General features: G+C 41.8%; 1 protein-coding gene across 1 annotated transcript in view; it reads left to right on the forward strand.

The window, feature by feature from the left end:
- reep3a (receptor accessory protein 3a) overlaps positions 1-22,453 on the forward strand; it is a 40,183-nt gene extending 17,730 nt beyond the window's left edge. Inside the window, exons 6-8 of the mRNA XM_042065925.1 lie at positions 15,080-15,230; positions 15,859-15,998; positions 20,954-22,453. Of these exons, the coding sequence (XP_041921859.1) occupies positions 15,080-15,230; positions 15,859-15,998; positions 20,954-21,028 (366 nt within the window). The 3' untranslated portion in view covers positions 21,029-22,453. The remainder of the gene's footprint in view (positions 1-15,079; positions 15,231-15,858; positions 15,999-20,953) is intronic.
- The last annotated feature ends 3,782 nt before the right edge of the window (positions 22,454-26,235 follow it).

A 26,235-nucleotide genomic window follows, 5' to 3' on the forward strand; every position in this document is an offset into this window, starting at 1 on the left:
ATTTTGAACATTATTTGTTGGCACTGGCACTTATAAACACTAAATGGGTAAATTGCAATAAATAGGCTTAGTTTTGGAGCCAAATGTTGGAGTTAGAATAAATACTCTGTGCCAATTGCTTGATCATTTTACAGCCATGTCATTTTCGTTATGCATTATTTGTTTTGGTTGTTTAAAAATGCAAAAAAAAAATGTATCCGATTAATCGATTAATCGATCGATAAAGTGCTAGATTAATCGAATACAAAAAGAATCGATAGCTGCAGCCCTAGTTTGCAGTATGTGACAAAGAATGTTTTAGCTTAGAAATTGCATATCAGCGCTCAGAGCACCTTTAAAAATGCTGTTATGGAACAATTATCTTTAAGGAAAGTTTCTGACAATTGATTGATTCCAGTGATCCCAAGCCTAGTTATGACCACAAACAAAGCTGAAAAGTTATGTAATTTACATGATGTATTAGAAAAACAGGATACTGCTATGAATGATGTGTGCAAATGCTTTCGCTGAGCACCTATTAGATGTGTAAATCTGTAAATGTAAATAAGATTTCTCGGTAGGGGTGTCGCAATATAGGCCTATCGGTTTTGTGATAATAGTGATGAACAAAACATGATGATATGAATATTGTGGAAATAATGCACCTACGGTATTATCGTGTAGCACAACAATGGCATTTTTAAATGATTGTTTAGGGCTTGTTACTCTCGTGATTTCTTTCTCCTCCTCACTTGCTCCCTTCAAAGTCACACACTCAAACCTGATGTCATAGCAACACCAAACTTTTGATTTTGTAAGCTAACTTGAAAAGATGCCGGTGTTACACAAGGGGGCAGGCGAATTCTCGGAAGTAGAAGAATCAATGTAAGCTGGAGGGACCACTTCTCTGCTAACCCCATAGAAGCCCATTCATTTTAGGATTTTTCTGAAATACCATAACTTCATATAACATATATCCTGTGCCGATATTGTAGCTTCTGTGTAATCTACATAAACAATAAAAGGCCAAACAAGACTCGACTACCTCGTACGTAACGTTAGGTTCCCGTAAGAAGAATGTTTAGCTTGTCCGGTTGTAGTGAAACTAAAGCACCGTAGGGGGAACAGTATTGTTTGGATAAGAAGCTCAGTCCAGCCAGCACGGAAACTCATGAACAAAGCTATGTAGCCTATATAGCATTGTATGTTAAGTAAAGCATTGCATAGAGGCAAGTAAACCTAATGAAAAACGGCACTAACGATAATCATTTCAGAGGTTTTCGATGGATTGACCGTAGGTCGGAAAAGTGGAAAGAAGATTAGCTTCAAGGCTATAACTTTTTTGTTTTGTTTTAGCATGACTTTTTTTGAAGATGATCATGTGTGGTAGCTTCAACATTAACACGACTTGGTATCACTTGGTGAGGATGATAATAATAATAATAATAATACATAAATAAATGTTTAACCTTGACTTTGAAGGCGAAGGAAGTGTGAGAAGAATTTCTGTGTACTATCTATCATATGAGTTACAAGATTCAGTTCGATGGCTAACATCACGAAGTTAAGTGTGAGTCTGCGCGGTACTGGGGGGACCAACTGAAAAATCGTTCTATTTGACTCTGTGCCCTCCCATTGAAAACAACGGAGTCTGTTCATCCATTTCTTTTACTGTCTATGGTGTTACATGGCAACTGGCTCCCGTGTTAAAGGAGAATTCCGGTGTGATATTGACCTAAAGTTCCAAAAATAATTCCGTGGAAATGCATGGATTCCAGTTGCTGCTACTGGAAGAAACTGGAATCCATGCATTTCTACTGAATTATTTTTGGAATCTGATCCCTTATCATACCTGTTCATTCTTACTCGTCGCTCGACTTATCGTGACTAAATTCAAGATGGCTGCAAACGCTAAACTTTGTGAAGATACTGTCTGGATAAATCGTCTTGTAAGTAAACTACCAGTGCTTTTTCAAAGTTCTCAATGTCTCGTTTTAAATGTCAGGGCCCTCGGAAGTCTACCAATGAAGTGTGGAGATACATTGAGCCTCGTAAATGGTGTAAAACAGTGATTTATTTGCATGGCTAGCCCGATGCCGAAGCACCACCATTGAAAAAGCTGTTGGTAGCATCGGCTAACTAGCGCCAGATTTTGGAGTGCAGGGGACAAGCCGAGGTGGGCTATGAGACATACGTTCACACTCGGTATCATGTTTCAACACACTTTAGGTCAATATCACACCGGAATTCTCCTTTAACTGGCTGCGTTGATGACGTTTCATGATTGATGACGAGTCTTTGACCGATGTGGCTGCTTGCAGATTTGTCATTTTCTGATATACTAGAGACGCACACAAATTTGACATGTTTAAAAGTCAAAATTGTATGTAGTACTACATGCACTGGACCATGAATATGCCACTCAAAAAACAAACACCTATATAGCATAAATTAACTTCACGTGGGTATCGAACCACGAATAAATTTACCTGTTTGCTTGGTAATCAGACGTCTATCAACTTGCGCCACGAGCCAGCTGACGGCACTCACTGAAAATGACTTCAGTTGTATGATTAAAAGAAGTCAGCTAATGTTATGATAATTGTAACAAGTTAACATAGCTGTTCATGTTATCTGGCTACCATGTTATCATGCTACTGTTGCCCAAGCCATTTAGTAGGCCTTCAAAGTATCATGGTTAAATTTTACAAGCATTTCACTGAGGTTAAGCTATGGCCGCCCCTACCTCAGCAAATAAATCAAATAAAAATGTGTTGCCTAATTGTGTATCCTTTTGTCCAGCCTATTCTTTTAAGAATTCAGTTCATGAAACACAGGCGTTGAAACCCACACTGCAATGGGCAGGAGAAGTCTATAACGTGTCCATGTTTTACACAAAATTTGCGCACAGGGAGAGTCAAAACTCTTAGGCTTATAGGCTATTAATGTTAATGTTGCTGACATGTAAACATGGGTTTGATATTTTATTGATATTTTATTTCCCAATTCACACGTCCGTGCTTCTCTTGTGGTGCAACAGGGTAATGCCTATATATTGCTTTTTCACGCAGTCGACATGGGTTCAATCCTCCCCATTAGACGTTTTTTTTTTTAATCATTATTTATTTATTTTTAGACCAACAACGCTTCCTCAATTTAGGCTACAGATACTAGGTGGCCACAGAGAGCCTGACCAGCAGTCAGTGAAATGTTTGAAAACTTAACCATGATACTTTGAAGACATACTGGTTTGGGCAACTGCTGTAGCAAGACAACACCATCAGCCGTGTTAACTTGCTACAATCATCAGTTGATTTCTTCAAATTGTATAGACTAAGTCAAGTAAATTTCACTATGACTTATCAGCTGGTTTGTGGCGCAAGTACGTAGATGAATGGTTATTATGTATGTGGCTTCATTTAGGAAGCAGGTTCGATACCCACGTAGAGTTATTATTTTTTTTGGTGGCATATTCATGGTCCAGTGCATGTAGCGTACTACAGACAATTTTGACATTTAAATATGCAATGCATATTTGTATTTGTTCGTCTCAAGTTTCCATCGGAAAGTGACAAATCTGCAAGTGGCCACATCTGTCAAAGAAACGTCATCACTCGTGAAACGACACCAACGCAGCCAGTTAACATGGGTGACAGTTGCCATGTAACACCGGACATGATGGAGAATGCAGTGGATAGAATAGCCTTTATCAGTCTCTGCTGCTCTGCCCTGCAGCTAGAAAAGCGTGTCGGAATTATTTTGGATGCGCAACAAAAAGTGATATCAGGAGACTGTTAGTCTAAATAATTCTAGGGAACTAACTAGCCTACCCACAAGCAAAAGGCTGTGAAACAATATAAACAGCCCAGTTTACACAAAAAGCTGGCTAACATGCTAACTGGCGTATTGGAAATGTTATGCAAAGTTGTAGGCTTAATGTGAACTTAATGAAACTCGCCCTGCGTTCCGAACTGCTGACACGTTTTCCATCTTTCATTCACATGATGCACATAGCCTATAGCATAACAATGAATTTGAAGATCATGCTAAAAGTGTGCTTGTAAAAAAAAAAAGTAGGCTTAAAAACATACCTCTGCATAATGATATTTCTGAGCTGTCAAAGAGGAAAGAAGCATCACCGCACATGTTATCGCCAAATAAGCTGCTCTGACAGGAGGTAACATAGGCTACTTGCGTTTGTCCATGAACTGGCAGTGTGTGCAACCATGACATGCCATTTTAACATGCAGTAGCTAACATCATAAGTTATGGCAAGTCTCCTGGAAATGCAATTTCAGATAGCCTACCTGCAATTAGAATTATGCCTAGAAACAATGAAACTACAGGTATTCATGAAAGCATTCATACAGTGATATAGGGCTAGTTCAATTTCATGTTAAAATTTGTCTTATCAGTCGATAATAGCAATTTAATTTTGTTGACCTGGTTTGGGCATTTTGTTTTATGAGGGAAAGTGGGAGTTGTAGGCCTGAATGGTATGTTTTTGAAGAGAGAAACATTGTAGAATAAAATTAATATATAGTCCAGGCCTACTTAAGTGATTGCTTTCTTTTATAATGATTGCTATTGATATCGCGATAATATCGTTATCGTGATATATTTTGCCATGATAATCGTATTCTGAAATGTTGATATCGTGACACCCCTATTTCTCAGCCAAGTATATTTGCGTATACAAGGAATTTGGTCTCTGCATTTATCCCATCCGTGAATTAGTGAACACACAGTAAACACACAGTGAGGTGAAGCACACACTAACCCAGAGCAGTGAGCCTTGCTACAGCGGTGCTCGGGGAGCAGTGAGGAGTTAGGTGCCTTGCTCAAGGGCACTTCAGCCGTTACTACTGGTCGTGGGATCGAACCGGCAACCCTCGGTTACAAGGCCGAAGCCCTAACCAGTAGGCCACGGCTGCTCGTACTGTACCTCTATTTCTCTGCACTGCTAATTATCAACAGAGTCTGATCCAGTGGCCTAAAGGCTGGGCTGTCTCTGAAGATGTACCTCTGCTGCATCCCAGTGTCAGTGCTGCCGCTGAAGCAGAGCAGCCTGCTTTAAGTGGAGCCAGTCTGTTCTCTCGCCAGTGAGCTATCTTATTGGGCCTTGGACTGTTCAGAATACCACGTTGCCCTCAATTAGCGTAGTTAGCCTGCAGCATGAGCTGCAGCTCTCAGAGCAGGCTCCTCAGAAGTACTCGTTAGTGTGAGCCAGGCACAGCTGCTCTCATGTGCGCCATGTTGTTGCAAAGCACACCTGTAGTGCTGTTGCTGACTCCAGCCCACTGGTGATCTTGTACTTTAGATTACTCCAGCACTCTCTCTCCCCCTCTTTCTCTCTCTCTCCCTCTCTCTTTCTCTCTTCCCCATCACTCTCTCACCTGCTTTTTCCCCTTCTACTTTTATTGATTTCTCCCTCTTGTGCTCTGTAATCATCACTCCCAGTACACACACCCTCTCCTCAATCTTTTTTTTCCTTTGTAGTGGAGTTCAGTCTCCTTAGCCACCCCTCTCTCTCTCTCTCTCTCTCTCTCTCTCTCTCTCTCTCTCTCCCTCCCCACCCCACTTGCTGTCTCTTCTTTTTTTTTTTTTTTTGTAATTCACTTTTTATTGTTTTTTCACAAATACATGAGACAAAGACAAACACTGAACATCCACAAGTGAACAGGGAGGACTACAGGCAGATACTGACTAACAAAGCTATACACTATACAGTATATAAAAAAGTGTGTGTAACTATACACATTTGTACATCACTGAATGTTAGACCATCCTCATAAACAAAAGGGGAAAAGTGGAAAAAAGAGATAAAAAGAAACAGAAAAACAAACCACCAGCTTACTGTATTATATCTAAATAAGACCCCCACATTTCATATAGACGTCCTCTTTATCTATAATTCTATAGCACACCCTCTCATAAGAGGCAATCTTGGACATCTCATTAAACCATTCCACCATTGATATAGCTACTTGTGGTGTAATATTATCCTGCATCCAACTATTACAGCTGTTCGGCACCATGAGGATTGATGGGCATTTAACCCGCTCCCCCAAGTAATGGTTGGCGTACCAGAGCAGTGGTCAGCAACTTGTTGATAAAAGACATTATCTCAGACCATAGGGGGTCTATTATGGGGCAAGAGTATAACATATGTAAAAGAGTGCCGCACTCAGTGTTGCACCTCCAACACACGTCTGAGTTTCTAAGTCCTAACCGTGCCATTTTTGACGGGGTCCAATAAATCCTATTGATAATTTTATAACGTATTAACCGTGTCTGCATTTCTCTTGAAACTTTGTACCATGACTTGATTACTTGTTCCCACGCTTCATCTGGTATACTCTCTCCCATATCCCTCTCCCAGCATCTTTTTAAGCCCCCAAAACTAGGAGGCTGATTCCCTTAAAATACTGTAAAAGCCTGATGCTTTCATTAAAAAAAAACTTTTCTTGTTCCAATCTGGTTTGTAATTCAGTAGCTGGTGCAAGTGGTGACAGTCTGAGATGTGACAGAATACAGCTTCTTAACTGTAAGTATTTTCAAAAGTCCTTATTTGAAAGTCCATATTTTGTAAGTATAAGTATATATACTCTTTTGATCCCGTAAGGGAAATTTGGTCTCTGCATTTATCCCAATTCGTTAATTAGTGAAACACACTCAGCACACAGTGAGCAGCCTGCATCAACAGCGGCGCTCGGGGAGCAGTGAGGGGTTAGGTGCCTTGCTCAAGGGCACTTCAGCCGTGCCTACTGATCGGGGTTCGAACCGGCAACCCTCCGGTTACAGGTCCGAAGTGCTAACCAGTAGGCCACGGCTGAAGTACCCTTGAGCAATAGCTTTGACCACATCCAGTTACAGTTGTAGAGGCAAAGAAATTTTGCTCTTAACTGTTCAAAAGAAAAGAAAGTGTCTCCCTCAAATAAGCTGTCTCTTCTCTTATAGGTTTAGTGACGTGTCCTGTCAGTTGCTACAGTCAGTCAAAAAGTCATTCAAGTTCACTGTTTTTGCTCTAGCTGTCTATACATGAGAGATTGTCAAACAGACAGAGCGCAAGCCCAGGAGCTGTGGTCACATGGTGCGATTCTAAGTTGCATGGTCACATGGCGGGGTTTTAAGTATGTGGCCCAGAGGAAGGGACATGGACATCCAGCAGCCATAACCATCAGTCTGCTAGACTGTGAGAACTGGCTATAGCGCAATAGCTTTGACCACATCCAGTTACAGTTGTAGAGGCAAAGAAATTAGATAGAAGTGCACTGACAAATAGAAAGTAGAATAAAGGTAGCTACGGACATGTAACTCTGTGGCCAAATCTTTAATCTGGCTGTTGTGATTGATTGCCAACTTAAACTCGAATCAACCTGCTCCCTAGTCGCTAGCTTAACCCTAGTGATGTCTCCCTGTCTGTTAACCCCCCCAAATAAGAAAAGCCTCCGGTTCCACTGCAAATGCTGCTGTTAGTGTGATCACTAGTGTTGGGTACTCTTCACATTTGAACTGATATCAGTAACTCTTTCTGAATCTGTAACAGTAGTGGGTGGTTGGTGACTAAAGAAATTGGTGAAATTGGAATTTGCAATAGGCCTACTTACTGCACATATACAAATGTGCTGCTTAACAGAATGCTGTGTTTTTTACAAGGTGTTACTCAATTAATCAGGGTTACAATTAATTCAGGTTAAAAAAGACTGTAATATAGGGTTGGGCACCGAAACACGGTTCTAATATGGCACCGGTGCCGACGCAAACGTTAGTAACGGCATCGAATAACAACGTGGATTTCGGTGCCTCATTTCGGTGCTTAAATAGCGTTTTTTTGTTTGTTTTTTTTATACGAGGCATCACTGCATGTCATGCGCCATCTCTCTAACGTCTTGCTCTGATAGCAACACATCCATATACAGTTAGCTAACATAAATACTGTATAAACCAGAGGGGTGCACCAGTGGACAGCTTGCGTGAGCCCAAGTAGCTTACTTTAAAGTGATTTCGCGAGTTCCTGTCAAAATCTAGCAGTGGGCCTAACTACACACAAGCAAAAGGCTATGAAACAACATCAACAGTAGCCTATATGTTACACAATATCCTTGCTATTGCGCTAACTGGCATTGATTTGAAATGTTATCAGCAAAGTTGTAAGGTGAAAACTGTATTTCACTGTGTGTTCTAAACAACATAATAATGGCATGATATTAATCTTTCATGTGCATGAGGCCCATATAGCATCACAATGAATTTGAAGATCATGTTAAAAGTTAGCTGGCAATAACATAAAAACATAAATATGTAGGTTACATACCTGATGTCACTGAGCTGTCAAAGAGGCTACGAAACCATCTCCGTACGTTATCGCTAATTAAACTCAGCTGACTGGTGTTAGCGCATAGCTTGTTGCTTTTAAAATGCCTACTAGGCTAGCGCTGGGAATCTAAACACTTCAACACCGACATGTAGCCTATTGTAAACTAGTAAACTATTGCGTGTTATGGGTTAAGGCATGACATTTCTTGAAGCATTTGGGAACACACTGAATTAACTGTAAAGTAAAGTCCCTGTTAGATTAGCTTGCTTGCAAATGCCGTTGTCCATGACCTGGCAGTTTTATGGAAAGCGGTTTTAGCACACCTAATGGCAAACCGCCTACACTGGATAAACTAGAAAGCAGAGCTTTAGCCTACCATTGTGTGTGCATGCATGGCAAGCTGTTTTAACATTTCAATGTATTATTCGTAGGAGCAATGAGATATTGATAGTAAATTGAATATAACAGTTCAATTTAATGTTCAAATTTGTCTTATCAATAATAACAAAAGCAATTCATGCTTTAGACCATTTTAATTTAAAACATTTTAAAAACAAAGTACCTGTTCAGGCACCGTTTCGGCACCGGCACCGTTTTAAAAGTATCGATTTAGCACCGGTATCGGATAAAACCCAAACGATACCCAACCCTACTGTAATATCACCTAGGACTGTCAAACCAAAGCACCGCTGCTGAAGCAAACTGCCATTTATTGATATGATGTGCTTCTTTCTGTCCTTCAAACAGCTGAAGCTCAGACAGAGAGCTGAATAAAACAGTTAAGAGTAAAACAGGCTACAATTATGCTTGTCACATGAAAGAAGAACTATAGTCTGCTGATGCTTTTCTCTGCACAAACACAACGATCTGTCAAGATTTTTTTATGTCAGGACCTGTCACCTAAACTATAGCCTAAAATATATATATATATATATATGTATACATATTAAAAAACAGAACACATTTATTCATTTAATGCACCATTTTGCCACAATATATTGTTGTTGTTCCTGACCAAGCTAACTGGTTTTTAACAGGGTAGCAGCCTACTCTGTGCTGCCAAGATATTATCATGTAACACATATATACCAAACTACTGAGTAAAATGTTAGATAGCATAGCAGGTTTGTGGAATCATTTAACTTTAGTCCGTAAATCTCTGTAAATCTGTTTTGTGGCAGCCGTGGCCTACTGGTTAGCACTCTGGACTTGTAACCGGAGGGTTGCCGGTTCGAGCCCCGACCAGTGGGCCGCGGCTGAAGTGCCCTTGAGCAAGGCACCTAACCCCTCACTGCTCCCGAGCGCCGCCGTTGAAGCAGGCAGCTCACTGCGCCGGGATTAGTGTGTGCTTCACCTCACTGTGTGTTCTCTGTGTGCTGTTTGTGTTTCACTAATTCACCGATTGGGTTAAATGCAGAGACCAAATTTCCCTCACGGGATCAAAAGAGTATATATACTTATACTTATACTTATACTTGTATGCCCCTTTCAGACATTGTGCGTCAAGTGACGTGGTGGCCAGGAATATCTGATCTGTAGTGGTTTAGCAGCAGTCTCACCAGATGCGTTCTCCTACAGTTGGGAAAGTTGGCATCGATTAATTTAATGTGAACCAGTATTCAGTAGTACAGAGGTAATTTAGTCTGTACCATTAAAGGTATCCAGTCCAGTCCTCAACCCCCAGTGATCATGGATCAGTAGAGAGTAGGTGTGTTTACATCTACTTGTATGTAGATCCACATTTAAGACTAAGCTCTCCATGTTCTGTGTCTCAAACTAAGGGAGCAGTTGGCTGTCATTGTCTACAGTGTAGTGTTGGGGTTGGAAGCACAAGGGAGCTAGACAAGGTATTCGGTGTTAAGGCTGTCACGCAGTTCACACTACTGGCACGCGATCACCCATCGATTCAGTGGAGATACACTGACCAGACAGCTGTTATGTTATGAAAGCTGTTCTATTATGACGTATCAAAATCGCCCTGAAAATAGAAAAGGGTCGATTAGAGCAATGCGACGGTTGCCCCGTCGTTCCACTTGCTGTGTGTTTCCCGATTCACTTCAATAGATTCTATTCAATTTTGCCGGTCACCTGCCATAAATCGCTGTCGTGTCGCCGGCCGAGTGTGTAGGCCTTTACAGTTGAACCAATCTCTGATGGGAAGCGTGCTGGGCCATAGTCTGCTGTAACGGCTCTAAGCCCTGAGGTGAAGCATACAGTATATGGATTCCTGCGCTGGTGCCATGAATATGATGCATGCAGAGCTAGCATCAGATGGATGTTAACACTTTGAGTGCCAAAAACGCAATATTGCGGAAAAAAAGACATCCTAACACACCTTATGTACGATTTTGAGAACTGAAATAGATGATATTTTATCATAACTCGGCTTTTGATGGTTGCCTCTTTGGGTCGAATCAGTGACACATGCACGAAAGGTCAAAACCAGGCCATTTATTTTCGTGGGTTTATCACTAGGTGGCAGTCTCGCCAGGTCTCGCTAGGTCACTTCCCGGAAACTTTACAGGCAACACTTCTCAGGTCAAACAGCGCATATTTCATAAAAGACCCTACATCTCCATTTCTAGAAAAAAAACTATTTTGATGAAAACTAGCTTGAGATTTCTCAGGAACAGAGGCATGTAGAAATAAACAGTTTGTACCCACTGAGAGCTTAAAGTCTCACCTTTCAAACGAGCCATAGTACTGTATGTGTCAATAGCTATAACATAGAATACGCTGTGGCTCTACAAAAATCGTCAACAATGATCTAGATTGCTGGCACTCTGGGCCAAAGCTTCCGAAAACAGTGCGGCATTCAAAGTGTTAATTGCCTACTGTTTCCTCATAGAATTATCTTTCTCTGAATCTGATTTTTTTTTGGAGCTAGGAGCCATCGCAGTAGAGAGATGATATTTAGCATGTTTATCTATGTGTATGTGTGTGTGTGTGTGTGCCTGCTTACCTGCGTGTGTGTGTGCGTGTGGGTGGGTGTGTTTATATGTGTGTGTGTGCGTGCATGTAAGTGTGCTTATGTGTGTGAGTGGGTGTGTGTTTATGTGTGTGTGCGTGCGTGCCTGTGTGTGTGTGACTGTGTGTGAGTGCGTGCTTGTGAGAGTGTGCATGTGCATGCATGTGTACTGTGTGTGTATGTGTGTGTCTTTATTTGTGTGTGTGTGTGTGCGTGTGTGTAGCTGATATGGCCCCCCCATGAACAGAATTTCATGAAAGTCGGCATGCATTCAGAGGGTGTCATAATGATCCTACACTTCAAATGTGGTGCAGTTTTGAACCTGTCAGCCAAAGATACCTGTGATTACAATGCCTCATTGTTGCCTTTTCATTTTTAACTAGGTGACGCCTCAAATGAGTGGATATGGGATGTGTTGTGTTCACATGGCCCCTGGAGACCAACATACAAAAATTATTTGGTCATCCTAAGCCCTACGGTTCTCGAGATATTCACAGAAAACTGTGTCCGGCCATCCACAGGCCAATTGGTGTACAGCCACTAAGTGTACACATATATTAATTTATTGTATGGCCCCCCATGAACGGAATTCCACAAAACTGGGCAGGCATTCAGAGGGTGTCAGAATGATCATACTCATCAAATTTCGCACAGTTTTGAACAAGTCAGCCAAAGATACCTGCGATTACAATGCCTCGTTTTTGCTTTTTCATTTTTAACTTGGTGGCGCTACAGTATAGCTCAAATGAGTGGATATGAGATGTGTTGACATGGCCCCTTGAGACCAACATACGAAAAAAGTTGGTCATCCTACGGTTCTCGGGTATGCACAGAAAACTGTCCAGCCTACCCTCCTTTCTGGGGGCCCAATGCCAGGTCTTATCAGGTATTAACAATCATCAGCTGAGTGATGAGTGGTTCAGGTTTTCATATATGAATTCATAAGAGGATTCATTTTTATATATGAATTGGCCACCACAGATACCTGGTCTTAAACCCATTGAAAGTTGTTTAGGAGAAGAGTGGTTTGACTATCCCATTATCAACACAAGAAATCTGCAAAAAAAATAAATGTTGTGACGCTGCAAGGCACATGTGCAACATAATCAAAACTAAAGGCGGTCCAGCAAAATATTGGGTAAGCAGTGTAATACACATAAAAAATTCTATCTATCTATTTTTCTATCCATGTAATATTTTTGGTTTGGCTGTGTAGAGCTTGGTACAATGGAGCTGTGTGTTTCCTGCACCAGTAGTTGCCAGGATGGTAGACATGTGTCTAAAGCAGTCAATGAATATTACATCAAAACAACACTGTTGTGGGCAGACACTGGCCCTCAGCACACGCAATCGCCCTGCACACAAACAAGACCTAGATACCATCAGAGGAGCACAGGTTACTTACAGGGCTGCCACAAGGAAGGGGAATCAGGACCACCACCCAACACAAATACAGTGCCGCTGCATTAGCACTGAGAATAGTTGAAAAATGCGCCATCTGCTTCTTATGAGTCTTGTCATTTTCTATTGTATCTTGGCATTAGTATTGCCTTTGATCTTGTGGGATCTAGTAGAAATGTTGTAAGTGGCAACTTACACAACGCAAGCAGTGTACCCATAGGGCTACAGGGTGTGGACTTAAATTGCATGTTCAGACTATCAAGCACTGATAAAGCTAATTTCTTTGTATTTTTTAATTCGTTTTATAAAGGCAGCCCACAAATAATCCAATAATGTATCATATTGACCCCCGATGCAAATAATCCAATAATGTATCATATTGACCCCCGATGCTACTGCAATCACACCTGCTAATTGACTTGTATGTTGCATAGTAATTCAAACTGAGCGCGTATGTGTGTGTGTGTGAGGGTGAGTGTGTGTCATTACTGGCTGCTCTAATGGTATTTTGTTGCAGAATCTGCATTCAGAATAAGGTTGCATCTGTTGCTAGATACGTTGCTGATTATGTGATGCAACATGTGCTGCCGTGTTGAAATAATATGTGATGAGCTGGGTGCAATTTTTTTAAGCCTCTGTCTATTACAGTGGCTGGCAGGTGTGAAGTGTTTAGATTTTGACTTATTTTAATCACAGTACTTTGACTTTTCAGCAGAAATGACACTTGTCTAGAAAAAAAGAGCTAATTTTATTGATGTGGTCTGTCTTTGTCACCTCCTCTATTTCTCTCATGAGTATGTAAATGGCCTAAATAGTGCATGCTGCAGTCACATACCACAACATACATTGTACACAGCAAGGCGTTTGCTTTTCTCACTCCTGTGTGTGTACGTGAAGTCAACCCTAAATGAACATGCTGCTTCCTCTATAGACCCTTTCAAGAGAGTTCCATTATCAGCATCATAGTTGGCCCCACAAGGCTTCTGTTTTAACTTTCCATAGTGCTGGGCGGTATACCGGTTCACACCGTATACTGGTGTATATTTTCGTTATGATATGAATTTTTAATATACCGCCATACCGGTGTATTTGATTACACAACGTTTGGAACGCTGCGCCGCGGGACTTTTTTTCCCCCCCACACGCACGCATGGTGCCACTGCGAGACATAGTGAGGGTAAACACAAAAGACCTGAAGTTTTTCCCCTGAAGTATGACCCTTAAGGCTTAATTTATCCTTAGATAAGGGGTTTATTTAAGGGTGTTGCACAGAATACCTTAAATTGTTCCTTTAGTTAAAGAAAAACGTTAAGGGATACGAAAGGGATTTACCGTCACGAAAATTCTATTGAGATTGTTCAACAGCTGGCTAGTAGGTGATGATTTCTTAGCAACCCACCAAACACAGTGAAGTTTAATGAGGTTATCATTCATCTCACCTTAAGAATATTCGCTGAAATTATCCAGGTAGCAAGTAAAGCATGTTATAGACATGCACTGAGCAATACAAGCTGGCTAGTTGTCATCAGTGCACCAAAACGAACTTTTTTGTTAATGTTTTGCCTAGCGAACCGAACCGAAGCTCATGGCAGGCTAACATGACGTCCACATTCACATTAAGTTAATGTTAGCCTACCACTAACGTCATGTAAACCACACAATAACAATAAGGCATGTTTCTGATAGGCCTATTTGACAGAGTAAGCATATTAGCAGAGAGGTTTCATTTTAAATTGTATAATTTTCAAAAAAGTATAAAGTTGCACAACTTTTTGTATTGGTTTTATAGGCTACAAGATGTTTGTGAAATTTGCACAGTACAGTTCTGTATTTTGACTGCAATTGTCTTTGCATTCTGATTAGATTCTTCATTAGAATCATGAGTGGCTCTTTGTAAACAGCATCATTTTCTGGGGCCATGCAAAACTGCATTACCAGTGTGGAGTTATTCTACATCATGACAGTAAAATAGACCATCCTTAGTCAATGTACTGCAGCAATTCTTCCCTCAACCTGTAGAAAATGCTGTGAACATCTGATTATGCATAGAAAAAAAAATACTGTCATATACCGTGAAACCGTAAGAATTTAGAAAAATACCGTGATATACATTTTTGGTCATACCACCCAGCACTAACATTCCATATGTTATCTTAATGCAGAGGAAGTAGATTGGGAACCAAATAGAACGTTCAAGCATTGTTTTTGTTTACCTTGTTGAAAGGGTCTATACATATTTCTTTATTCTCATAGATGCTCTGCTGTAATTGGACCACTGTCCTGATGATGCGGTTTTTTACCTTTTTGTATGCTTTCAGGCACCAGTAGGTTCAGGAAACTGCTCTAAGATGTCCTGACTCAATTATGACCTCACAGTGACTGACCCAAATCATGTGACTCTGTTGCCATAGGGACAGGGTGCCATCAGCGAGCGCCTGAGGAGCTTCAGCATGCATGACCTATCGCAGATTCCTGCTGATGACACGTCCAGTCAGTACCCTTCAATAAGTAACCCCAGCCGTCGAGCCATTCAGGGTTCCAATCCAGGCACAGACAGCACCGGTAGGCTCCATTCAACACACACTATCCACTCTACTTGTGGCCTTTAACCTTCCATCTGCCACTTATGATTTCCTATTACACAATGAGAAATAAATTAAGTGAAGACTTTGAAGACAAAGTTTTCCCCCGATTGTGTAGTTTCACAAACTCTCATAGTTCATGTGACAACTTGCTGTGCTCCTGATAATGCCCTACATCCTCTCCACACTGATCTGCCTTCTGAGCCTCGTGGTCCCACTCTGCCATCTAGTGGAGAGATTCAAAAGAACATGCCCTCATAGTGACAAATGAAAGAGACCGTGTTCAGCCGCTGCTCACTAGCAATTCAGTAGGAAAAGTTCAGGAAACCAGTCAGTCACCTGCTTTCAGATCTCAGGCATGCCGTGGATGGCAGCTGTGTACTAGTTGTGTTTAAATTAATTGTAAAGAAGTCAAACAGTTTGGTGAGCAGAGAGTGAGCGCATCAGAGCCTCTGTGGGCAGAAGCAAACAGGGGCAACTTGGCAGCTCTGGCCAAACCCTCTAGATCAACATGGCTCTTATCAACTTCAGCAGGCAGGAGAGAAGTACAAGTGGAATGCTGGCAGTTGGTCTAACTGCAGTGTGTGTGTGTGTGTGTGGGGGGGCAGACTACTACCCCTACAGGCCAGAGGAAGGCCAGGAGGATGATGGAGATGGAGTCTTCTCAGAGGATGAGGCATCTGTACAGCGTGGCCTTAGAAGATCCCAGAGCGTCAAGATGACTCGCGCCAAAGCTGCACGCAAAGAGGTGTGTGTGTGTGTGTGTGTGTGTGTGTGTGTGTGTTGTGTGTGTGTGTGGATATATGCACCTCTCAGTGTGTGTGTGTGTGTGTGTGTGTGTGTGTGTGGATATATGCACCTCTCAGTGTGTGTGTGTGTGTGTGTGTGTGGATATATGCACCTCTCAGTGTGTGTGTGTGTGTGTGTGTGGATATATGCACCTCTCAGTGTGTGTGTGTGTGTGTGTGTGTGTGGTTATATGCACCTCTCAGTGTGTGTGTGTGTGTGTGTGTGGATATATGCACCTCTCAGTGTGTGTGTGTGTGTGTATATATGCACCTCTCAGTGTGTGTGTGTGTGTGTGTGTGGATATATGCACCTCTCAGCAGGGCTCCGAACCGGTTCAAGGAACGAAAACCGAAAACGAACGGAATTTTACGAGGAGCAGAAACGGAAACGAAAACAAAATGGTCTTCAACTGTTCCGGAACAGAAACGTTATTCTGAAATCCACAAAACCGGTTAATAATAACGTTTTTTTTTTTCGTTCTCTATATATTTTATAAAATTTCACAAAAGCATATCCTATTTCAGGGAGACTATTTCCGGTTGTGCGAAAAACAAGCCCGCATCTACACTGTTAATGTGAGCTAACAAGCCGCTATGTAGCCAACTAGGCCTACCTATCCGTCTGCCACTTCGGATCTTAGGCCAGCTCGTAGCGTAGGCTACTGAAACTTATTTGGAAATTGTTTGTAGCCTATGCGTAATAGCCTATTTTGCCTGTCCACGCCTTGTCGTTTTAAAGTCGGGATTTGAAATGTTTGCGCAATTATAGCCTATTCTATGTAGAAGAGTTAAACAGGAAATTTGAGATAGGCCTTGTCAGTAACAAACAGGTTGGAAATTATAGCGCAAGCCTTTGAAGATCTCCATATGGATAAAACTTAGGCTACAACCAGGTAAGGAGTTTAGTACGTATCCAGAAATATTTTTGATAAGAAATTATTCATAGGCATAGGTTAGGCTTACAGTAAGTCTGTAGGCTATGGGATGGATAGCCCATCTGAATGTTTTTGGATGCCGCCTGTGATTTATTATTTTTGGGCATAGCTACGGTATAGGCTAAATCAAGGGGAAATAATGAGTATGTCTATTCTAAGGTAAAGTTCACAAAAATAGACTTGATAGGCCCGCCAAACACTGCCGGAACTTTAAGAACGAACAATATTTTGCCTTCCGAACCGGTTCAGGACCGATATGTTGGTGGCGGTACGCATGCAAGAACGAAAACGTTAAACATAGGCCTACCTGAACCGTTCGGAACGGAACATTTGAAAAATAATTTCGTTTTCAAGCCCTGCCTCTCAGTGTGTGTGTGGATATATGCACCTCTCAGTGTGTGTGGATATATGCACCTCTCAGTGTGTGTGTGGGGATATATGCACCTCTCAGTGTGTGTGTGTGTGTGTGGATATTAGGGCTGCAGCTATCGATTGTTTTTGTAATCGATTAATCTAGCACTTTATCGATCGATTAATCGGATACATTTTCTTTTTGCATTTTTAAACAACCAAAACAAATAACGCATAACGAAAATGACATGGCTGTGAAATTATCAAGAAATTGGCACAGAGGTATTTATTCTAACTCCAACATTTGGCTCCAAAACTAAGCCCATTTATTGCATTTTACCCATTTAGTGTTTATAAGTGCCAGTGCCAACAATTAAATAATGTTCAAAATGCACTCTGTAACATTGCAGCCTCTTGTGCATGACTTAGCTGGGCGAACAAAGCTGTCCATACTATGTTGTGAAGTGGGCTCTGGGAGGGAGAAGAGGGAACGCAATTTAGTGTATTAATATGCACAACAAGTTTCATGCTGTAATCTAGACCTGACATCAAAGTAAATATCTGTTTTATGTAGATTTCTACACCTGCAGCATTTACCATTAGGCTACTAACAAATAATTTTACCATTAGGCTACTAAAAAATAGCCTACCATTAGGCTACTAACAAATAATTTTACCATTAGGCTACTAAAAAATAATTTCTGGGGTGAGCCTATTTGCTATGGTAACCTAGCAACCTGTGTGTGTGTGTGCACGCGTGCGGTGTGTGAGGGAAGATGAGGGTGCATGCATGTGTGTATAAGAAGGAGTTCTTTTTTAGGCATACTGTCTTGCAATTGAACGTGAATAAGTTTACTACTTAAAAACATCAAAGCTAAACATTATATCACGACATCGCTACAAATACAGTATGTGATTAAAATCAGCCAACATCAATGTAGGCTATAGGCTACGTAGATAGATGATAGATAGGCTACTTTATTAACGCTTGGTGAAACAGCATGGAGTGGATGTTTTCGGTTCAGAATGCTTGTTTTCCTTTTTGAGTATGTAATGATCCCAAAACTTTACTTGAAAACTTTAGACATTTACTGCCATTTATGGACATCTTGACTCCGCCATCACGGCAGCTAAATTCAGAATGTATCACGATTCACGCGCTAGTGCTGTGCTTCCTGAACAACGGTCCGTGTGGAACAATCAGATCCCCGTGTGTATAGTGCGCGTCATATGAATTTAACGAGGCTTCGAGGCAGGGTTTTTGCCTCTAGTAATTTTTGTAATCGAGTTATTCGAGTAACTCGATGAATCATTTCAGCCCTAGTGGATATATGCACCTCTCAGTGTGTGTGTGTGTGTGTGTGTGTGTGTGCGGATATATGCACCTCTCAGTGTGTGGATATATGCACCTCTCAGTGTGTGTGTGTGTGTGTGTGTGTGTGTGTGTGTGTGTGTGTGTGTGTGGATATATGCACCTCTCAGTGTGTGTGTGTGTGTGTGTGTGTGTGTGTGTGTGCGGATATATGCACCTCTCAGTGTGTGGATATATGCACCTCTCAGTGTGTGTGTGTGTGTGTGTGTGTGTGTGGATATATGCACCTCTCAGTGTGTGTGTGTGGATATATGCACCTCTCAGTGTGTGTGTGTGTGTGTGTATGGATATATGCACCTCTCAGTGTGTGTGTGTGGATATATGCACCCCTCAGTGTGTGTGTGTGTGTGTGTGTGTGTGTGTGTGTGTGTGCGGATATATGCACCTCTCAGTGTATGGATATATGCACCTCTCAGTGTGTGTGTGTGTGTGGATATATGCACCTCTCAGTGTGTGTGTGTGGATATATGCACCTCTCAGTGTGTGTGTGTGTGTGGATATATGCACCTCTCAGTGTGTGTGTGTGGATATATGCACCTCTCAGTGTGTGTGAGTGGATATATGCACCTCTCAGTGTGTGTGTGTGTGTGTTTGGGGGGGGGGGGGGGGATATATGCACCTCTCAGTGTGTGTGTGTGGATATATGCACCTCTCATTGTGTGTGTGGATATATGCACCTCTCAGTGTATGTGTGTGGATATATGCACCTCTCAGTGTGTGTGAGTGGATATATGCACCTCTCATTGTGTATGTGGATATATGCACCTCTCAGTGTATGTGTGTGTTTGTGTGGATATATGCACCTCTCAGTGTGTGTGTGTGTGTGTGTGTGTGTGTGTTAGGGGTGTAACGGTACACAGAAGTCACGGTTCGGTTCATACCTCGGTTCAGACATCACGGTTCGGTTCGAGTTCGGTACAATGGAGGGAAAAGCAAAACCAAAAATGCAGAAAGCAATTTTTTTTTATTGTGCATGTATCAGGCTGTACCACCTAGTGTCATACAGCTATCTGCAACAGCCTGAAGTGTGTAAGATGTAGGCTAAACAGTACAATAAGTACCCAGACTCCATCTGTAAGTTGTAAACAAAATAAGACAATCAGCTATAAAACTTAAAATAGGCCAACAGCATCTCTTATTTCTGAAAGTGCAAATTACATAGAATAATGATTTTTAAAAATCCACTTAAGCAAGACCTTCAACATCTGTGTTTAGTTGTATATGGAAGGGTCTACAATTTGCCTCAATATTTTTCAGTGTGTGTACAGTAATAATCTAGCCTACTAACTGAAAATATCACACTATTTTGCCTTCTTTTAAAAAACGAAATTGCTCCTTTCATTTCATAAACAGACTACAACTAGAAGTCACATGACTTTGCCCTTCGACGTTAACTCACCGTAGCATTGTTTGTTTATTAGCCTGGTTAGCGTTGACACTTACTGTCTATGCACTTAACACTACCAGCTCCTCATGTGAGAAGTTACAAGTTACCCCAACATAAATGTAATTACCACGCGATTTACATAGCTTTCTGTCATTACGAAATCATTTAATTTAAGCCATAGGTTTTGGCTCTATTTGTATGTGTATCCAAAGGCTGGTGAAGCGCAGGGGAAGTTTTTTTTTTTCTCATTTCAGTGATTGGTAGCCTACATAATCTGGGTGATTGCTTCGAATATGTGTAGCATATATTTCCACTCACATACCCAACAACTGCTGAACAACGCCGACACAGTTTCTTATCCACCACTCTCTCGCCTGTACTACTGTAACTGAAGTTCTCAAACTTGCGAAGAGACCAGCGGATCCTCTAATGTGTGTCGCCACCTTAGTGCTACTATCTCTGACTGACTGACTCGACCAACGACCTGACAAAAAAACATAGGCGCCAATCAGAGCTTCAGAGCTAAGACGAGGCTACAGATTAGCGTTAGGTGTCGCTAAAGAACTCCCGTAACTCTCGCTACTTAACAGTAATTGCGCATGACATTAATTAATCCGGCACACAAGTTTTATGTTTATTTATACCGTGTATTCTCCGTGTAAATTCATGCACCGAACCGTGACGCCCGTACCGTTTCGGTTCAATACGAATACATGAACCGTTACACCCCTAGTGTGTGTGTGTGTGTGTGTGTGTGGATATATGCACCTCTCAGTGTGTGTCTATCTGCCAGCTGTGCAATTGCAGATGTTATGCAATCATTAAGCTTTGAAGATTCTGATCATTGTTATTTGTTTTTCATTTTTCCAGCCACGTTACGGCTCTCTAAAAATCAAGACCAGGAGGAGGCCGGCGATCAATGCGGCCACCTATGAGATGCCTTGACCTCTGACTCCATTGGCTCCACCTCCAGGCCTGTAACCTAGCTCCAAAAGCGCTTCTGGACCAAGACACCGGTGTGTGGGGGTGACCCCTTTCAGCAACGCACAGTACAGCACAGCCACACAACAACCTTGTGGCTGCAGCCTGCCTGTGCCTGCACCACTCATTCCAAAGGAGGACCCTGACCAGGGGGCCTCGCAAGACACTCAGACTAAACTTAAAGTAGGGAACACACAACTCACTCTTGTAGTTAGTACAGGGGTTCCACTGCAGCAACTGACTTACTTTAACACCTCTCTAAAAAGGGGACTTAAGTGTTATGTGTGTGTCTAGTTCCTTCTGCTCACAATGTTTACAGTATATTGTAATTGTTTTTAAAGCTATGATGGCCGGTTTCATATGTAAACAATGCTGCAATGCTGCAATAAACAATGCTTACTTTTTTATAACTCTTTTAAAAACACTTGTTAAACGCTACATTTTCTTTAAGTAACATTTCACTGCAATAATATATTGTTTCCTCACATTAAGTCTGCTAAAGAATGTTTGTTTTTGAATGTCAGGTAGCCTTAACCTTTGACAGTTGACATCCTTGACAAAAAACACTAAGAACTGAGCAGTCCAACCAAAAGTGTCCCTTACTTTCACAGTGCATAGAAGACTGTTGACTGTTAAGGAGAATGTCTTGTGATGTTGTTTTGCACATACGTTAAGAACACAGACCTGACTCATAGATTCATGTAACAGGGTCTGGTTGCATTTTTCACTGCACCACATACTGTACGGTGCAGGTTGATATGAATGTTTGACCACATTTGCGGTCAGATGCTGGACAGCACTGCGTCATGTCAGAAAATGCTCTTACACTCCAGGTCTGTGTTATACGTCCCCTGTTGTTGTGTGTCGTGTATGTGTTGTTCCGAGAAAGGAAAGAAGGAATGTCAAACAGCCACGATCCTCATAGAAGTGTTTTCTGCGGTGGGGGCCAGGTAGAACCAAAGGAGGCTCAGCAAGTAGTTCTCCTTGTTTACTATGGGCCTCCTATTCAATGTCACAGTGATGTGACCATTATTTCTCTTGTATCATGAATTACCTAATATTATTAGTAATCTTAAACCAAACTGGAAAAAAAATTCTCCATTCATCGGTTATTTTGTTTTAAAAGAAAAAGTCCTTTTTAAAAGAGGCAATGTTTGATATATATAAAAATATATATTTTTTTTGGTCCTGTCTTAATGTCTTTTAAAATGTAACCTATTCTGTCCAGAAGAGAACTTTGTTATACTGAGACCAAAGCTGTATTAAAGTGTGTAAGACTGAGAGGGAAACGATTAGGACCAAGAGACTCTGAGTTTGAAGGAGAGACGTTGGACTGAGTTTTGCTTTGTAGTGCTGATAATAAACTTTGAATGCTTTAACATCTGAAAACCGACTTGATTCTAAATTATTGTCACGTAGGATGGTTTTGTACCGCTGGATTGTATGACAGCCTAGTCACAATCAAGCGCAAGTGAAATCCCACGCCCACTCCCATCACCAGGCCTCTGGAGGTTTGTGGTCTTTGAGTAATCAAGATGTTCCAGGAGACAGAATTCTTAATCAGTATATTTTTACTGGCAAGAACTGAACACATCCAAGTACTTTTAAAATATGAAAAAGGTCTGTCAGTGTTCACTGATTCCCTGAGCGATCTCAGAGTTCAGCAGTTACCGTCTGTAGCCAGAGGGGGGAGTAAAGTGTCAAGATTCTCTTTTGATTCTGCTGGATCCTGTTCACCAGCCTTCATCTATCAGGGACTGTGTACACAGCACACCTGTCTGCTCAGATAACCGGCATTTGCGTATTCAAATTCCCAACACTGTTATTTTCTCTTTTATGAAGGGGACATCTCTGGGGGCAGTTTGTTCTGCAGCGTTGAACACTCCATTGCCTTTCCCTTGGGGCCATTATTCAAAAGGAAGGCTAGATAAGTGTGATGTGCTTGGTGTGTGCAAAACATTAAAATGACTTTATTTGCTAACATAAACTTCTCAGACAAATTGCAGCTCAAGCACTCAGGAAATTCCTCAAGGGCACTGGGAACTGCGTCATCTGAAAGTTGTAGCTTGTTGTGAAACAATAAAAACAATTAAAACAACCACTTGCAGCCTTAAACCACAAAAGAATTCAGGTATGGATGCCATGTCGACATTCAAAACATCATAACTCTTGTCACTTATTATGCAGAGTATATGCTGTAACCCACTTCGAGTTTTAAAAGAGCTTAGGGGAGCTCTCGGCACATGAGACCAGGTTTTTGTACAGTTTAATATTTGATTTATAATTTGGAGAGAATGCAAATGATATCTGCAAACTACATGTGCAAACTCGTGCTCACTCCAAGCACTCCCATATAAATATGAATCAAACAGAAACAGGCACTATTTACAAACCAGTCACACCAATATCACCACTGTGATATACTAAATAGAACATGTTAAGCTTTGATCATTTAATATTGCATTCAGACATACATTTAGTACATAAGATTATTCATTATAACACTACAAGTTGTCAGTTTGTTTCAGAAGTTTATGCTAGCAAATGAAGATATTATTGCTCCACCTTTGTGAAGATTCGTCCACCCCGCTCTGAGCAAATGAGCAGAGCTATAGGTCCACTAAAAGGGGAGACTGTAGCATGCCTGTCCAATCAGCCTCCTCCTTTAAAGCAATCAAAGCATGGAATATGCACCCGAACAATGGAAAACTTGCACCGATTCCCGTATTTTCTCTCATGATGTGAAAAAATGGAGTAGGCCTACTCAGTTTTGTCAGCAGTAATATCATTATATAATGACATGCTTATTGTTTTTATATAATTATGCACACATGTGCATAATATTTAGATATGTATGCTATTTATTATGTATCTGTGTGTATGTGTGTATGCGTGTGTGTGTATGTGTGTGTGTGTGTGTGTGTGTGTTGTCAGATTTCAGTTACATCTTACTGTTCTTCACCTGCCTAGGGACTGCAGATGGAGAAGGAACTAAATCTGGTAGCAAGCATCTTTTCCCTGTATGTGATTAATGCATGTTGTGCATGGTCCCTGTAAGAAATGAACAGAATAAACTAACCTAATTCCTGTGTCAGTTTCTGTGTGAGACAGCAGACTCCCCCCGGTGACCTTGTGGGTGCTGTGTGCTGGGGTGTTGTAGTGTCTGTGGTGGACTCAGATGGGGATTTAATTACAGTGGCAGGGTGGCTCATGACATCACGAGCAGGCGACGGTGGTGGTAGCGGCAACGCTGCTCCTGTCTGTGACCTTTCAGAGAGCAGAGAGCTGCTTGGAAGAAGTTCGCACCTCCAGGCTGCGCCGACACAAAGCCACACGTCATGCCCCTGCCAAGCACGTGCGCACACAATACATGCTTTCATTAAAGTAAATAAATGCAGAGCTACTTACTGGTGTGTGTGTGCGTGTGTGTGTGTGTGTGTGTGTGTGTGTGTGTGTGTGTGTGTGTGTGTGTGTGTGTGTGTGTGTGTGTGTGTGTGTGTGTGTGTGTGTGTGTGTTGTACAAAAACCTTGGGGTAAATGGTGGCTTGGAAACCAAAAACCTGTGGGACTGAAAAACAGTAGTTTTTATTTTTACTGAGCACAACCAGTAAGCGTAGCAGTAATTGTGCACAACCCCTGAATTTTTAAACCATTTGTGGTTAGTAAAAGGATGGGGCTAAGTTCAAAACTCAGTGCCTTGTGAATAGGGTATGACCACAAAAAGCGGTTCTCTTTACTGAAGTAACTGAGGGCTCCTCCTGTGACCTATTAAAACAACACATCCGTTTACAGATCATTTACCCAGTTTAAATGCCTCAAATGGATTCCCCATTTCCAATACACATGTCTGAACCAGCTGGGTGACTTCCATAAGTATCATGTGTGTCCAAAGAAACTATTTGATTGCTTTTTACATTTGCTCACAACAGTAGGTCTAGTCAGTATGTGTGTGTGCGTGTGTGTGTGTGTGTGTGTGTGTGTGTGTGTGTGTGCGCACATGTATGTGTGTGTGTGTGTGTGTGTGTGTGTGTGTGTGTGTGTGTGTGTGTGTGTGTGTGGTCTGGAGGCACTTGCCTGTGATCCTGTCAGCAGCCAGGTTGAGTCTGTCGCAGTGTCACTTTAAAGACGTCCTGTCCTGAAGCCGTCCTGGCTGGGGAGGAAAGGGGAGGGGAGAGGAAGCAACCGCACGACCCGCACCGACGAGAGCGGAGAGATGACAGAGGAGAGGAGGATGGAGGGAGAGAGGAGGATGGAGGGAGAAGAAAGAAGACGTCGGGCTGCTTCTGACACGCAAAACTGTCATCACGAGCCAGTCGGCACGCTGACAGCAGCAGGAGCGCTAAACGGCTCCTTCCACTGACACCATTTGTCACTCTTTCTCAACAACACAATCTTTTCTGTCAATCATCCCAGATGGGAAACCTGTGCCCACGGCCTGTGCAACTTTGATATATGATAGCAGTGATGTGCTGTAAACACATCACGTGGTGAACACCTAGTTGAAGTCAGACACTGGAGTATGTGTGTACCTGCTCACACAGCACGGCGGAGACACAGCTAGGCCCTCTGACACACTCACTGATGGAGACATTCCCACTCTCACTTATGTATGACACATTCATACACATTGGAGCTTTATGATGCACAGACAGCCCATTACACATAACCTGGCCCAGGTGACAGGGGAATTGTATAGTGGCCATTTCTGTATGTCCTGTGATGATGTCATCATTGCTACTCAACTGTGAGCTGCTTGCCAACAAAAAATGGAACCCGTTCTGTTCCTCCTGGCAATGTTCAAATCCTCCTTGGCCTTTTAATTACAAACCTTATGTGTCTCAGATATATTATTTTCAGTTAAATGGTTTTGCATTTGAAAACAGAGCGACAACTGTGGGAAACCCCAGTTTTTCCTCTTTTGCTGAAACACGCTGGGGTCCATCTGATCCTTCACTGTGACCTCCTTTAACACAACAGAAGGTACATTGCCATGTCTTTCCCTGCACCTATTCTACAAACAAGACACCATAGATCACCTCAGAAACAATGGACAACCGTTAAAGGCAACATGAAAACAGTTGATAAAACATCCTCAACACGCTGTCCCATGCCCCTACCCACTGCAGAAATGGACAGACAAACACAGACACAGAGAGAGAGAGAGAGAGAGA

This window comes from Alosa sapidissima, chromosome 16 (genome assembly GCF_018492685.1).
Source record: "Alosa sapidissima isolate fAloSap1 chromosome 16, fAloSap1.pri, whole genome shotgun sequence".
Taxonomy (NCBI): Eukaryota; Metazoa; Chordata; class Actinopteri; order Clupeiformes; family Clupeidae; genus Alosa; species Alosa sapidissima.